Source organism: Gymnogyps californianus, chromosome 2 (assembly GCF_018139145.2).
Source record: "Gymnogyps californianus isolate 813 chromosome 2, ASM1813914v2, whole genome shotgun sequence".
Taxonomy (NCBI): Eukaryota; Metazoa; Chordata; class Aves; order Accipitriformes; family Cathartidae; genus Gymnogyps; species Gymnogyps californianus.
In genome coordinates this window covers 130,556,917-130,572,570 of record NC_059472.1, presented here as the reverse complement: position 1 = coordinate 130,572,570, position 15,654 = coordinate 130,556,917, and the positions used below count along the sequence as shown (strand labels likewise).

General features: G+C 49.0%; 1 protein-coding gene across 3 annotated transcripts; it reads right to left on the bottom strand.

Annotated features, from left to right (window-relative positions):
* Positions 1 to 334: 334 nt before the first annotated feature.
* HOXA3 (homeobox A3) lies at positions 335 to 15,427 on the bottom strand. Of its 3 annotated transcripts, none has more exons than XM_050892285.1 (3): positions 15,391 to 15,427; positions 3,414 to 4,002; positions 335 to 1,966 (listed from the first exon to the last, which is right to left on the bottom strand). In XM_050892285.1, exons 2-3 carry the CDS (start codon positions 3,883 to 3,885, stop codon positions 1,197 to 1,199), a joined length of 1,242 nt encoding a protein of 413 aa, XP_050748242.1. In that variant the 5' UTR covers positions 3,886 to 4,002; positions 15,391 to 15,427; the 3' UTR covers positions 335 to 1,196. The 3 variants fall into 3 exon arrangements, with proteins under 3 accessions (XP_050748242.1, XP_050748243.1, XP_050748244.1); XM_050892286.1 differs by lacking the exon at positions 15,391 to 15,427 and adding an exon at positions 15,283 to 15,325; XM_050892287.1 differs by lacking the exon at positions 15,391 to 15,427 and adding an exon at positions 12,578 to 12,610.
* Positions 15,428 to 15,654: the final 227 nt, after the last annotated feature.

Sequence of the window (15,654 nt, the reverse complement as noted above, 5' to 3'; positions counted from 1 at the left end):
CGCGGGGAGGGGGCGATCCGCGTCCGCCTGCCCTCCGCGCCGGGCAGGCACCGCGCAGCGGGCGGAGGGGGAGGCGGCCGCCGCCGAGGGCCGTAAAAACCCACTGGCAAACAAAACAAAACAAACAAACAAAAAAAATCCCTCTCCCTGCCTATGAAATGCTGAAAAGGCGTCGCGGGGCCCTCGGGTGGGCGAGCGGATCCTCGTGTGAGTTTACAGACGAGTTTCACAACTCCCCACGTCATGAAGGGCTCTCCCTTCCCTTGCGCTGCGAAGAACATGTTCTTAACTCTTTATTATTCAGAATAAAAACTTTATTTTTTTTTTTCCAGAACGTGAGCAGCAAGGAATGTATAACTTTCAAAACAAATCTAGCCTTTTCAGCTTCACACGCTTTCCGCCTAGCTGGATGTTACAAGCATAAAGTATTCAAACCGTGATCTTTTTTCCCAGATTTTATTGCATCGTCATCATCATCGTTACCACCATTTTTAATAAAAGGAGTTATAGTTTCCTTTCAAATGATATTTCCTACGCGTGCCAATATGCCATCTAACACATGGCCAGGTAAATACTTCCTGAATATTCAGGGTACAGATTTTTTATATATATATAAATATGAACAAATGGGGATAAATAAAATTTTAAACACTTAGATTATTCAATGTTTGCAAAAAAAAATATAAATAAATCTGAATGTTCACCAGCATACACACATTGAAAGACTTACACGTATTAATAACTGTCCAGGGAGTCCCTGTCCAAGCGCTTTTGATGTCTTTCTCGCTATTTAAAAGAAGTGCAATAAAAAAAATTGCTTCCCCGTGGGATCAATCATGTACGAACAAATTCACATTTAAGAATTCCTTTTGTAGAAAATTTGTTCATATACCCTGTTTTGATAAAAGTGTAGAAGGTAAAGTATAAAGCCTCTGCATACTCCCAAAGTGAGACACAAGGCTACAGTTCAAGAAGATAAATATCCACTAGTGAAACTATAGAGCAATTCAAGCAACAAATATTGCTACGTCACATAAACTAGAAAACGCTTTTACCAAAGGAAACAAAACAAACCAAAACGAACAAAAGAAACAAGGAGGGAAGGGCACATGGTGGGGGGAGGAGAGAGAGAAGGGAAGGGGTGAGTACTCTCCAAAAGTTGGGGGCTTGGTGTTCCACTTAGTGACTCCTGTCTCTTACAGATGGGTGAGTTTGGGCGCTTCCTGAATTCTTCCCTGAGAAGGATGGTGAGCGGTAAGGTCTGTGTATGTTGGGTGTGGATCGCAAGGTCCATGGTGGTGATTGTTGGCCATTGGCCCAGCCCCGCTGTAGTCCATGTTGGCAGAGGGAGGATGAGGGAGATGAGTTAGACCAAAGATGGAAGGCCCAGAATTGGTCATGGTCTCCACGTAGTTGCCCCCTACATAGACGGGGCTTCCCTGTATATGTGGATTCCCATAACCGTTGCCTTGAAGAGGATGAGTATCGTATTCAGGTGTCACAGCTGCCGTCCCCGTGTATCTCTTTTGAGGAGGTGGGCAATTATTAAGAGGAGCGGTATACGATGCAGGGATGCCATAGGTGTTTTGATGAGGCTTGTTAAATGGCGGAGGCGACTGGGGCTCGTAGGGGACACTGTTTACTAAAGAATGCATAGAGTTTAGATATCCCCCAGCAGCTGGAGGGACAGGGCTTCTGCTTGGGGACTGTCCTCCTGAAGAGGTCATCATGCCCTTGCCCTTTTGATCCTTTTTGTATTTCATTCTGCGGTTCTGAAACCAGATTTTGATCTGTCTTTCTGTGAGATTGAGCAAATTAGCCATCTCTACCCTTCGTGGCCTGCAAAGGTACCTATTGAAGTGGAACTCCTTTTCCAGTTCTACCAGCTGGGCACTTGTGTAAGCTGTACGAGCTCGCTTAGAGGAGGCTTGCCCCGGAGGGCTTTTATCACCAGCACAACTCTCACCTATGTAAATCACACAAAGAACACAATCAGCATGGCAAACCCGGACACTGCAACCAGAGGCAACGACGAACACCACCAGCACCTGGAGAGTCCAGCTCTCAGACACGAGATGGACACCCACGTGTGCAACGAGCAGTCCCCCATGGCATGAGCTCGGTCATGCCAAGCTACAAGCCTCAACAGACTTCCTTCACCTCTTTAGTGTCACTATATGACTCTACTTGCTTCCTTTGGGAATGACAGCATACAACATATCTTGAACTTTGCATAAAGGAGTGAGAAAGGTTCAAGGAAACACAGTGGGGTTTAGAAACTCTGAAGGTGACCCTATGGCTCTGCTAACATAGTGGGATCAGGGTCTTCGAGAACTAGCTGTTCTCCATTGCTGTAAAGACCTGCAGCCCTCTTCTGAAAACCCTGATATATACACATCAGCTAGAGATGCCTGAAAGTTAGGTATCTACAGTATAACATTATAACATATAAGCACAGAATTGACAGTATAGTGTTTCTATCATATCTAACATATAGCATAAACATATGCTAGCGATTGGGAAGTATAATATACATAAGAAGGACATACGGTGGCTAGACTTGCGTATCGGCATACAGACATATTTAAATGTTACTGCTTTTTAATAAAATAAATACATGATGTGGAAGGCTGTAAACAGCATTGTTACCAGGGCTTTAAAAAGCAGACTGGTGAAGACATTTGCTAAAGTTTTGGACTCTATTTCCAAGGCACATTTAAGAGAAAAAGAGGAAGAGGTTAATATAAGCCCAACTCCTGGGTATTGAAGCTAGCACTGGTGTTATCAATTTGAGTTTCCTCGAGTAATAAAAGCTTTAATACACACTTCCATCCCTCAAATAATATTTTATGGGCTGAAGTTTATGGCACTCCAGAATGATTTTTGTTTACCAGGCTTGTAACTTTGCCAATCAGCTTGTTAAAATAGGAAGAGGTTCTGACTGCATGCAGGGCATTGATCCTGCCTGCACGTGATTATGAGCTATTTTATTCCTGTTACACTTCAGCAGAGATAGGTCACTGTCTTATTAATCTAACAGCACCGTGCTAACAAAGTACTCGGGACAGGCCTCTGGCTTAAGGCCTGGGCTGCTCCACACTGACATGATTTACTGGAGAGGGGATTACCTAGGAAATGTGATAGATGTAACAGGGCACAAGTGGTTTAGCCACTAGGAAACAAAACCACTTCGGACCCATCCTGCAAGGCTGGGCAAGTTTTGCAGGGGGTGGTTTGTTCACTGAGCTCCCCTTGCAAGTGGTGGCAACCACTTTCCAAAAGCTCGAGGGGGTCAACACAGAGAGGAAAAAAGCCCCCTCCCCGAAGTGAAGGTCGGCAGGGCTGCCCTCCTCCCCACCAGACGCGTGGCCAGCCCAGGGGTACCCAGGGAGAGGGGGGAGCGTGTTTCATACCTGAACTGGAACTGCTGTTTTTCTGCTTTGTGTTTTGCCGAGACTCTTTCATCCACGGGAATATCTGTTTGGACATGGTGGGCGAGTTAAGAGCTGGGCTCTTGGTGGGGTTGGCCGGGGCAGGGTTGCTGCTGGCATTTTGAGATGGTGAGGCAGAGGATGGAGGTGGAGGTTGTGCCTGCTGAGCCGGAGGCGGCTGCGGTGGGGCCTGCGGGTCAGTGAGGCCGGGGGGCTGGAGAGGCTGGCTGGGGAGGGTCCTCATGCAACTCTCACTGATGTCATTGGCCTTGTGGTGGGACACGGAGCTGCCAGGGGACTGGAGGGAGCACGCGGGGCGGTGGTACTCAGTTTCCACAAGTGATGAAGATGGAGGATATTGCTGCTGACTCGCATTATAAGTGAAACCATTTGCTCCTTGGTAGGGGTAGGCACCATAGATTGCAGAGCTGTCGTAGTAGGTCGCTTTTTGCATTTCGTTGTTTCCCAATATTTATTTCGCAAACTGACAGGGTCTTGACACCCTCGGAGAATAACATTGGCACCCCTCTGTCACGTGGCGCTCTTCCTCCAATGGCCTCTCCGGGCAGACCTGGGGTATGGGGAGAGCAGAGCAGGGTGAAGAAATGGTACATATCCATCTTACTTTCAATAGCTAAGTGACATGAAAGCCATAAAAGAAAAAGTGGTCAGCAATATTTAGCAGCATGACTTGGCCTCAGGCACAGAGCATTTCGATATAAAAGCTGCCTGGATTTACTGGCAGCTACAAATACGCGCTTTGCTGCACCGGGATAGGGGCTTTCTAGGGTTTTTTCTTTCCTTCTTCCTAAGAAACAGAGCAGGGCACCATACGGCAAGGGGGTTGATCATTTATCACCGAGAGGCTGTTTTGATACCAGTCTCTGAGATAAGGGTGATCGAGGAATCGGTAATGTGAAGGGGCTGGGCTGTTCCTTCATTCCAGCTCTAGGATCAAAACCTCTCCTGTAACCGGCGTCGTTTTATTTTTAGCCTTTCTCTCCAGGTTACGGCTCTCCATACAACTTCAAAGAAATACATGAGATTGTTCCTGTCTACGTGTGGCAGGGGGCAGGAGCGGGGTGGAAAGGTTTCCTAGCCAGGGATATTTACACACCCCGATCCCGAGTGACGGATTTTGGCTTGTCTATGAAATGCTCGATAGGAAAATAAACAAAGCCAGCGCCTTCTCCCCTCCGTGCTCGCACACCACCCCGAGCCGCCCAGGTCACGCACCCCGGCAGCAGCGGTTTCTGCCCGGGCGAGCCCCGGCCGCCGCCCGCAGCGGCTCCCGTTCGGCCCCCGGAGGGCGGCTGGGGCCGCCCCACGCAGCCCCCGCGCCCGCCTCCCACCCGCGAGCGGCTCTGGAGCCTCAGCTGCACCCGGCGCCCCGCGAAGCCCCTTCAGCGAGGCCAGCAGGGGCAAGTTGGGCGCTTTGGCGGTTGCCGGTTCGGTTTTTTCAGCAGTTATTTTCAAGGCACTAACTTTTCGTGGAATCAGCCAGATCCTACCTGTTAAAACATGATGGATTGGGGGAAAAAAACACACCAGGAACCTGAAAAACCAGCGTTCATCTCCATGACCACGGCTTGAACTTTCCTTCCAACTTAGCGATAATAGGTTCTGTCTTGGAAACTGCTATGTAATTTGATGTATGAGGGTCACTTGGCTGGGGAGAGGGTGGACACAAACCCAGAGAATGCTTCTCCTGCCCGGGCGAATCCCTTTCTCCCCCCTTTCTTTTTGTCCCCCGTCCTTCTTTCTTTCTGGGATTTTCTCCCCCCCCCCCCCCCCCCCCCCCGATTAAAGTCTACTGGTCACCTGCCTGAAAATAACCAGTTAAAGAATCCCCCGCATTAATGAGAGAGGAGATCTCTGCGTAATCTCCAATCTAGGGGCTCTTTCCACACGTACTCACATTGTTCTCAGAAATTAAAGTGCGTTCCTCACCGTCCCCCTACCCCCTTGCTGACAACCAACCACTTCTTTTCGGATCAGAAGAGCTCTGGTTCCTTTTGCCACTTTCCCTGTACTTAAGCAGCTGGATATTTTCCCCCCAAACATCTAACGAGGACAAATGCTTAAGGGCGAAAAGCCTTACACAACACATGCACCAAACGAGCTCATTCTACGCTTTTCAAGTTATACAAGTTCTTAGAACACAGTATTGCCTTTGTTAGATCGTAACAAAATGAAGGTAACACACCTACAGCAGGGCGGCTACCCTGTTATTGCACTAATCAAGCTCTTTGGATGTTATTAAGCTAATAAGCCGATGGAGATCTGAGGCGCGCACACAATTTCCAGCTCCTTGCCTCTCCTTCCTGATGCTATCGAGGCCTGGTGTGATTTTTCTCAATTCCTTTGAAAGAGAGAATACAGACACCACTGCCAGAGGAGAAAGAGGAAATAATGAGCCAGCGGTGATTTTACAAAGGCACCGCCTTTCATGATCGCGACATCAAATATTTCGCCTTCCCCTGGCCGCTTGGAAGTTTGCTGGCGCAGGCAGGACGGGCAGCGCTGAGCGGGGATGCGGAGCGCACTGCTCCCGCAGCCGCCTGCCCGCAGACAATAGGCAACTTTACTCGGAAGGCAAAATATTATTGAAGCTTCGGCCGCCTGCCAGCAAGGGAGGGAAAAAAAAAAAAATCAGCTCCTGCCTTTGGCTTTGCCAAGTTAATCACTTCCCACGAAGTTACAGGGAAGCGGGGGTAACCTGAGGAGCGTCCGGCCATTCCTGGCGAAAGCGGGAATAGCGGGATTAAGAGCGACAACGATCACGATAATAACAGCGCCCTAACGGGAGGGGCGGGGGGGAGAAAGTTTGCCACCCCAGCCGGTCCTGGGATGGGAAGAGCTCTCCTCTCCCCCTCGGAGACAAAAGGCCAGGTCTCTCACAGATGAGGCCCCAATTTTTCCAGCGCCCATTTAATCGGCTCCATCTCAATTTGTGCAATACACCTCTCTGCCCTTTACCAACTTCTCTCCCCCCACCCAGACAGCCTGGAGACAGCAGATGAAAGCTGCTTGGGGGAGGCAAGTCCCCCCCGTTTCCCCCACTCCCCACTTCAGCTCTCCCCTACCCGCTCCTTCCCTCCGCCTCCCATCTTCCCAAGCAGACCAGATCTTTGCCCTGTAACTCCCAGCCGAGCCCCAAACTCTGACTCTAGGACGAAAGACCAGGCAGCCCCCCTGAAAGATTTCCTGAAAGATAAAGACAAAGTTGGGGGGGGGGAGAAAGGAGAGAGAGCTGCCTGAACACGAAGTGTAAGGGTATCAGTCACTGCCTGGAAGGAAGCCCCAGCTTGTGAACTCTTCTTGAACCGACATTTAAGTCTACGGTCATAAATCACTGGGACATAAACTCCGCCATTCACAACTGATAGCAGCGTATTTGTGGCCTGCTTACCTTAACTTCTGACGACTGAGGCGGAAGCCAGCATGCTCGCTCGCTCTCTCTCTCTCTTTTTTTTTTTTTTTTTTTTTTGGAGGCGACACAACCCAGGGAGCAAGGGCTGTCTGCTCTGGCCCGGTCCCTGCGGCCGCGGGGTGGGCACCGAATCAGCTCCTCCGCACCCGGCACCCCCCGACCGGGAGGGGCGAGCCCTGCCCCGCACGGGATGGGGACGGTTGCTCCGGACACCCGCCTCCCCCGCTCCCCTCCCGCTTCAGGCTGCCCACCCTGCCCCGAGCCGGTCCCCGGCGTGCCGGGCTCCCCCTGCGCGGGGCACGGAGGACGGGGATGTTTCCCAAGGCTGCTCTGGGAAGGGAAGGAGAGAAAGGAAAGGAGAAAGGGGGCTGGGGGGGAGTGGAGGGGGGGGGGGAGAAAGAAGGAAAAAGGGGAAAAAAAAAGGGGGGAAGGAAGACAGAAAGAAAGAAAGGCGGCCGCCTGGGGAAGCCTGGGGCAGGGTGGGGGCTGGGGAGGGAGCGGAGGAGCGCGGCAGTGAAGGAGTGCGGCCCCCCCCCGCACCCGGGCGTCACCAAAGTCCAGGAAAATTATGCTAATGAAGACAAACGGCGCTCACAAAGGGTCGCTCTCACCAGCCTCCGGGGGTGCTGCTGGGGGGGGGGCTTGGGTTTGTCCCTCTTACCGGTGGGCTTGGGGGGCGGCTGCGGAATAGCCCCTCTGCCGCTCCCCGCCGCCGGGAGCCCCGCAAAGCCCCGGCTGAGTCCCGGGGAGGGAGCAAAGCCCGGAGAGCCGGGGCTGGGTCCGGAGAGCCAACCGAAGCCCTCCAGGATCCCCGCTCTGGGCAATGCTTTCAGAGCCACGCTGGAAATCATTAGAGTTACTAATTATTAACTCATGCATGCGTGAGCGCACACACACACAGATGTACACAAAGACACCCCCCCCCACCCCCTAAATATCCCCAGCACCCGGGACGGGCACAGAGGCGCTCACACACACACGTACATGTGCTGCACAGGCGGGTCGGGGTGCCCGCAGCCCCCCGTGGGGATGCGTGGGCGGCAGCCCCGCGTGGACGCGGGCCCGGCGCCGCCCAGCTCGCCTTCGCCTCCCGCTCCTCGGCAGCGCTGGGGAAGGCGCTCGCCTCTTTCTCCAGAACCCCGGGTTTTGGGGGTGGGGGTGTCCCCCCCTTTCCCTGCAACAGAAACACGGCAGCGACCGTGCAAACGAGAACTTAAGTAAAGTTGCAGCCCCTGCCCCTCTGGCAGACAGTAGCTGGACTATGGGCTCCGTGCATTAAGCGGAGGCTCCGAATAATGCCTAGGTGTAAATTTGACGTTACTTCGTTAATTAAGGCATTAAAAATATAACTAGTCCGTTTAAAGCACGAGGGAGCCCGGCGTCATCTTAAAGCACAAACAAAGCGAGGGGGAAGCGAGAAATAAAAAGCACTATAAGGCTGGGGTGGCCTCTTACGCATACCAATGGTTTTTGTCATTTATGGCTATGCAAGATTTATGACTTCATGCACCAAAGCTGTAAACAGAGCACTAAAACAGAAAACACTTGCTCCTTATGGCATAAGTGAGAAGGCACCACATGAAAGGGGAAGCGGGCGGCGTAGGAGGAGAGGAAAGGCAAAAATCCCGCGTATGCGTTTTGCTTCAAACAATCCCTTGAATGTTGCATCGGAAGAAAAAAAGTCTTTTTAGTCAATAATCAACCCCACACTTTCTTCTGAAACTGCTGATCTGCCATTCGCCCTCTTGCCCGACCAAATAGCGAGAGGCAGCGCTGCGCCCCGACGAAGCCCCCCGGACTGGAGAGGAGGATTTGGCAAAGGAGAGAGAGCTGGGGACTGCAGAAACCTGCGGACGCCGGGGAGCCTGCCGGTTTGGGGAGCCCTGCCGAAAGCCTGGGCCGTCTTTTCCTAAGAGCGCGTTTAAACTTTGGAGCGATCTCCAGCGGGATATTCTTACTACACATCTGTATTTAAGAGCGGGGACGAGGACGGGGGAGGGGGCGGGGGAAGGGGGTCTTTTTAAAACTGAAGGTGTTTGCAAGGGACTTTAATCGTGAGAACCGAAGTGGTTCATAGGAATACTGAAGTGTTTCCTCCATTCGTCTTACTGCCTGCAAAGAGTATTTTGCGAGATTTCGCCTATTAGTCCCGTTTCCTCACGCCCCCTCTCTCCCCAAAGAGGTAATTTTAAACATGAGAAGATGATTATTTTTTTTTAATGTCTCCTATGATGTCGGGATAAGTGTCCCAACGCACAGATCCCCGCTGCTTTTATCTGTCTTTCCCTCCCAGAGGCCGAATATTTTCTTTCTGCTCCATTCCGCGGAGAGCGATAGGGCTTAGCTCCGGGAGGGACCGGCAGCTTTTGGGGCTGATTCCCGGGTCAGAAATGAGCTGCCTTTTTCTTCCCGAAAGGTCCCACTCTGCGGGACTCCCCCCCTTTCATGGAATTACTCTTAGTTTCCGAATAAAATCGTGCCTGTAAAGCGCTTTGTCCTTGGATGCTCCGAAATGGCAGCAGGCAGAACCATAATTCAAGGCTGATTTGGGGGGATCTCTTAGGGATGAAATAGCAAGGCGGGGAGTTGCTGGAGAAGGGGACCAATTCTGGAAGTGATCCCTGTCCAAGTCGTTAGAGAGTTAGGAGGGGATATTAGCTGCCTTAGAGAAGGACTGGAAGCAAGCCGTGGTTAATCTGAATTATTGTTTATATTCTCTAACACTAAAGAAAGGCAACGGACTCTTTGCTATTTGCTCAGCAGACTGAGGTTATTTACACAACTCACCGAAATCTCCCTCTCCTCCAAAACTCTTCTTGCTTTCTTTTGCTCTACAGCAAGACTGTATTATTTATGAGTGTTTTAACTGGGTCAATATGCGTCCGAACTGGGTCATAAATCAGAGGAAACGCTGCCAAGTAATGGAGCTGCAATTAAAGCTTGCACTTTATTTTTGAGGCGCGTTTTGGCCCATTTCAAAATACGGCAAAGCCAACCTTGGCTTTTAGAGACACAGCTGGGAGCGAAACAGCTCTCCTCCCGTCGCCGAAGAGGGAGAGACGCCGGGCCTAAGAAAGGACAACGTGCTTCAGTATGGCGAGAAGGGGAAATAGCATTTCTTTGGGTCAGTTCTGCTCTGAGAGCGGCTTAAAGAGCAGGAAAGCGAGAAAGCAACCCCAACTTCTCTGCCCTGCAGGTCTCTGCAGAACGGCCGCGAATAACTCCGAGTGGAAATAACCTTTTGTTTTGTTTTGTTTTGTTTTGTTTTCAGCGGAGTTCTTATCATCTTTCGCTTTTCTTCCTCGCTCCCTCTCTTTCTGACCCCGTAGAAGATGAGTAATTACAAGCAACCGGTAACTGGGCACAAAATGGTACAGCAGGAGTAGGCGAGAGGCGCGGAGCGAACTGGAAGAAAGCGAACCCCAGCGCTCCGACCTTTCCCCAAAGCCGGGACACACCGGGGAAATGTCGTTTTATATAGCATTTTGCCCTCCTTGGATAACCCAGTAATCTTTCATTTTCGTCATTTAAAGTGCATTCTTTATATATAGCTACGCACACATATTTATTAGTATATGCAAACACTTACATATTTGTATGTACGGATATATCTATATTTATGTAAACGACAGTATGGATAAGAATTTAGGACTAGCATATGTTCTCCTAGAAGATAATTTCCACTCCTCCCCTTTTTATTCTCGCTTTCCAGATCCCCATTCAGAGAGAGAGGGGGGAAAACTCACGTTTCCAAGGCTGATTTATTGTTAGAAGCCATGGCTGGCTCTTGGTTCAGCTCCTTCTCACCGCGGAGAAATAAAGAGGAGCCCCTTGGCTCATTTGGGAAGGGGAAGCTTTGCCACAGAGCTGAGAGCCCATGCAGCCCTCCGCGCACGGTAAACAAAGTACCGCTAAAGCATCATAAATAAAATGGCAGCACGATCGCATAGTCATCGATTTACGGAGCGGCAGCGGCCGAACAAACACCCATAAAACAACAACAGCCGCCGCCGCACACTCGAGCACGACCCCGACCGAGGAGCATCCCCCCCGCCCCCGCATCGTTCTCTCCGACTTCCCCAAATACATAAATAAATAAACACACAAACACTCAAATAAAATAAAACAATAAAATAAAATTAAGGGGAAAAAAATCCAAACACGACAATAAAAGAGGCTTCCCATCTCTAGCCGATCATAAATAATGATAAGATGGCAATCGAGGGGCTGGAGCTGAGGCAGCTGGCCATCAACAGCAGTGTGGGATCTCTATGGAGAAAAATAAATAAAGAAGCAAACTCTCCCTGCTCTGCTCGCTGCGAGGGAAGAGTTGAATATTTACCGCAGCAAATTGAAACAAAGGGGGAAGCAGCCTGGCTCCGGGTGCACACACACCCGCACGCACACACACGCACTCACTCCAGCCTCTGCTACTGACCTTTGCCTCGAACAGCAATAACTCACCACATAAATGAACAATCAACGGAAATACCTTAAAATAAAATCCATCCTTTCTAACGAAGCATTTCGTCCTCTCGGCTCGACAATAACCTTTCCATAAGGAACGAAAGCTGTCAGCGAAATGGCCAGCTCTTGCGGGGACGGTGATGGGGGCAGGAGGAAAAAAAAAAAAAATAATAGAAAGCAGTGCTTGCTCTGAACAGAAACTGGAAAAGCGTAATCGCAGACGGAGCCAGACCGGGTCTCCACTCCAAATGCCACAATAATGCGCTGTATTATGTGCTCACGTGGTCATACGTCAACTTAAATCCTTTTATTTGAAATAGGGAATCATTGAAGGAACAGGGATTCTTAGCGCGAGCCTTTGCTTTTTAAAGCCTTAACCCAATATGTTAAAGAAGAGTTTTAAGGGAGGGGGAAAAAAAATCCAGGAGATGCAGATGACTGGGGGGGGAGAGATTGGTTTGATTCTTTTTCCTCCCACGCCAATATTTCTTTACACAAAGCCCATTGGAAGGCAAGAGGAATTCTTCTCATAATATGGGATTACGCTGCACTTTGATACTTAGCCTAATTAACCGGCATTTGCTCCCCAGGCCCGCCACTCTGCTCCACGTCGCATGTCCTCTGCAACCCCCGAAGAAAGCCCAAATCTTAATACTATTATTTCCAGCCCCCTTCTAAATGGGATGATTACCAGCCTCCCCCCCACCCCCAACCGCCTCTACCCTGCCATTGTACAGGGCTTGCTCAACTCCCACACGCTACATCAGGGCTCCTGTAGAAACTAAAAAGACCTGTAATTACCTGACAAAGGCAAAAAAGAGTCTCTTCTAAGAGGCTAGTTGATTTTTGTCCTTGTAACACACTATGAAGAATACACCTTCCTTCACTGGCGTGGCTCTGAATTTTGCAAAACCTTTTGGGACCTTGCTGTTAAACCTGTGCTTACGCATTTCCTATACAGCTAGTTTGAGTGATGCACAAAATTATAGGTTTCTAACGATGAAAAAAAAAAAATGGGGAGGGGGAGCTTTCTGCCTAAAGGGGAAAAAACAATTAAGAAAAAAAAAAGGGAGCAAAGTTGTATGCGGCCCCCGAGCCAGGCAGCTTCGCCTGTGTGCGAACACACCACATCTTCCCTGTAAGATTGTTTAACTTGTGCTATTGACACAATAAGCTAAACAAACAAAAGAAACCCTCAACTCACATAACTTTTCTGGAAGGAGTCAAAGAAAATCAGATAGTTCACCCTTTTAACGTGTTCCTGGTCCAGCTATGTGACTCCGGCGTTTTGCATCGTGATGTATATACTCTTGCCTAAATCTTTCCACCATCCCCCATGAGCTCGAAGAAAACTTTCAGCTAACTGCATATCCCCTCTTACCGTCTCACCTGCACTTCATTGAAAAAAATGGAAGGAGTTTTCTTTTTAAAGGTGATTTTTAGTGTTATGGGCAAGCCTTATATACTCTCGCTTGGATTGTAAAAGTGGACCACTGGAATTTAAACCCATCAGTAACAGTGTATAGTAGTGGACATTACAGCAAAGTCAGCGTGACATTACAACAGAGGAAGAATTTGCAATTTTTCATATAGAAGTGACTAAGCTAGTAGCGGGGTATATTATCCCTCACTAAGAACTGGAATTAAAACTATATACCTTTGAGAAAGCATTAGCCACACACGACATGCCCAAGTCTGTAACTATCCTCGTACTCAACGTAAAGCGAGGCTGATATTTATTCGAGATGGATTCACGCCTTTCTTAAATACGGTGCGTTTAGATCCCATAAAAGAAAGACACAGAGAAGTTCTTCTGCAACAATGAAACTGAAATTAATGGGGAATGGAGCAGATGTTGAAAAAAGCAGAGCAAGTCTTTCTTGGGGCTGTTGTAAAAAGTTATCGACTGCTTTGCGTCAAAAGCAGAAAGATGGCTTTAGAAGTTACAGTCCTGAGCAAATAGAAACTACAAAAGCAATAAATCACAATCATAAGTCAGCTTAAATGCCTTAACGCTAGCTATGGCTATTGGCTTCAAAACCCTGTTTCTATGAACATCTTTATTAGTATTAAATGGTCAAGTTAATCCTAAAACTACTGTTTAACAATTAACTTCGTGTATGTTGTGGGGAAACTAATTAATTCTTAAGAAAAGTAACTTCTTGACTTGTGAATACCTTCCACAGGGTGTGCTTTGGGAGGGCGGAAGGGGGAGTCTGCCTAACTTTATGCTGTCCTGGGTCGCAGCTGAAAATTATTCCCTTCTGCCGATTTTGGAGAAAGCTTTCTTTGCTCTAGTATCGTGATTACGAGTTTTCAAATACAAATTCGAATGATCTTGCGAGTCGCAGACGCTAGGTTTCCCCCGCCACCCCATATATTGCTTTGTTCCTGTTCCTGGACATTCAACATTGTGTTTTATTACCTCGATGATTTGGAGACCTGAAACACGGTTTCTAGCAGAAAAATGTGGAATTTATCAGTAGGTCTGCTACTGATCTTTCTGTGCTTTATACACATGGCTTCGAGCTGAGCTGAAATTCCAGGCTCAGTAACAACAAACAGATCTGATTTCATAACGTGCCTTCATTAAGAGAGACTCTTTGTGCCAGCTCTGGCATTAATAGCCACTCTTAGCATTAATGTTATTTAGATTTACCTTCAATATAATTAGATTTAGAATTTTTACTGGTTTTCAAGTTTACTTTTATGCCAGTTGTTAAGAGGTAAGGCTATCACTCCCATGTGGAGATGAAATGGGAATCACCGTACGATATAAGTATTTATTTCCTCGCTTCCTCGAAAGATTTGAAATCTGCTGGGACGCAGAGCTGTTTACCTACATCTGTGCGTCTGATAGAGATAAAGTTGGTCTTTGATCATGTCCAAGCAGATAAAAAGAATAGAGCTGTGCCCTTGTGGGAGAAGTTCTGCTCAGAGTCAGCTGAGCCTGCGAGTGTTGGGTCCGTTAAGGAATCCCAAATATCTCTGCCCGTAATGCTGTGGATACATGCCACCGGAGGAAGGTTCCTTCGTACCGTATTTTCGCTTTTAATTTCCTAACACAAGCGTGAATAGACATTTGCAGCGCCTTTTTGTAGTTAAGATTTAAGCAGCCCATTAAGCCAACACAAAGAGCCCTTGTAGTCCTGTAATTTATGGCCGCTTTTAAAAGGTAGTAAAATATACTAATTGTACATCAGCGTCCAAAAATAAGCAGGTAAATCTAGCAGGAATTTGAGCTAATTCCATGTAATCCTCCCCTCTCGGCGGCCGGCATAAGAAAATGGTCACTATGAAAAGCATTACATTTCTCTTGCCAAAGAACCAAGCGCATCAAGGACTCCAGCAACTCTGAACCACCGAACACCGACCTCCGCCCGGTGCAAAGCAGGCCAGGACAGACAAATACCCGAAACTTATTCGCTATCCATTCTGGTGCCTGCACTCAGACAAAAATCAGGTTTTCTGACATCCCCACATGAACTCCACGTTTGCAGGACCGGCTGCGGAACTCCTCGAGGAGGAGGCAAACAGACAAGCCGCGATAAGCCATTCAACACCGAAATGGCTCCAACCCGCTCTCCCTCGCCTTACGCCTTTGATTTGGGAAGGAGCTAAGAATGGACAAAGAAATTCTCAACCTCTTTCGCTCTTCAAATGACTTTGCATCCTTCCTGTCCCCAATGCCTTTATAAGGATGGCGATCACTCAGGTCCCGTACACTTCTTTGTCTGCCCAGACACGCGCATTCACTACCCACGGAAGATGAATAGAGGCAATCCAGAAAAAAATTCCAGCTAGGTTAAATATTTATCACGACAACAACAACAACAAAAATCTCATTCCAGCAGGCTTGTTCTGCATGCAGGTACTAGGCAAATGGCTTTCTTACAGCTGCGATCGGCGCAAAAGCAGCGGCCGGCAGCCTGGCCACTTCCCGGCTCTTACCTCCTCCAGCTGCGCAGACTTGGGCTGAAGCGCTCCCAGCTTCCACCGCCCCAGCCGAGTGGCTTTTTTTCGGGGCTCCCTGTAAACAAGCAACAAACAGTGCCTTACCGGGGAGTGCAGGGGGGGAGGTATTTTTCTCCTTCATAGGCAATACATGGTTTGCCGGGTGCGCTGGGAGAGCCCCGGAGCGGGACGGGCAGGGATGGAGCGGGTGCGGGCTCCCGGAGCGGAGCGTGGGTTCCCACCCGGGTGAAGAGCACGGGGAGCTGAGAAATAAAAGCGTGCGGTTGGGTTGGTTGTTTTTTTTTTTTTTCCTTTTCCCGTAGACAGCTATGCCTTCTGTCTCCAAGTGTTTGGAAATATTGTCATTCC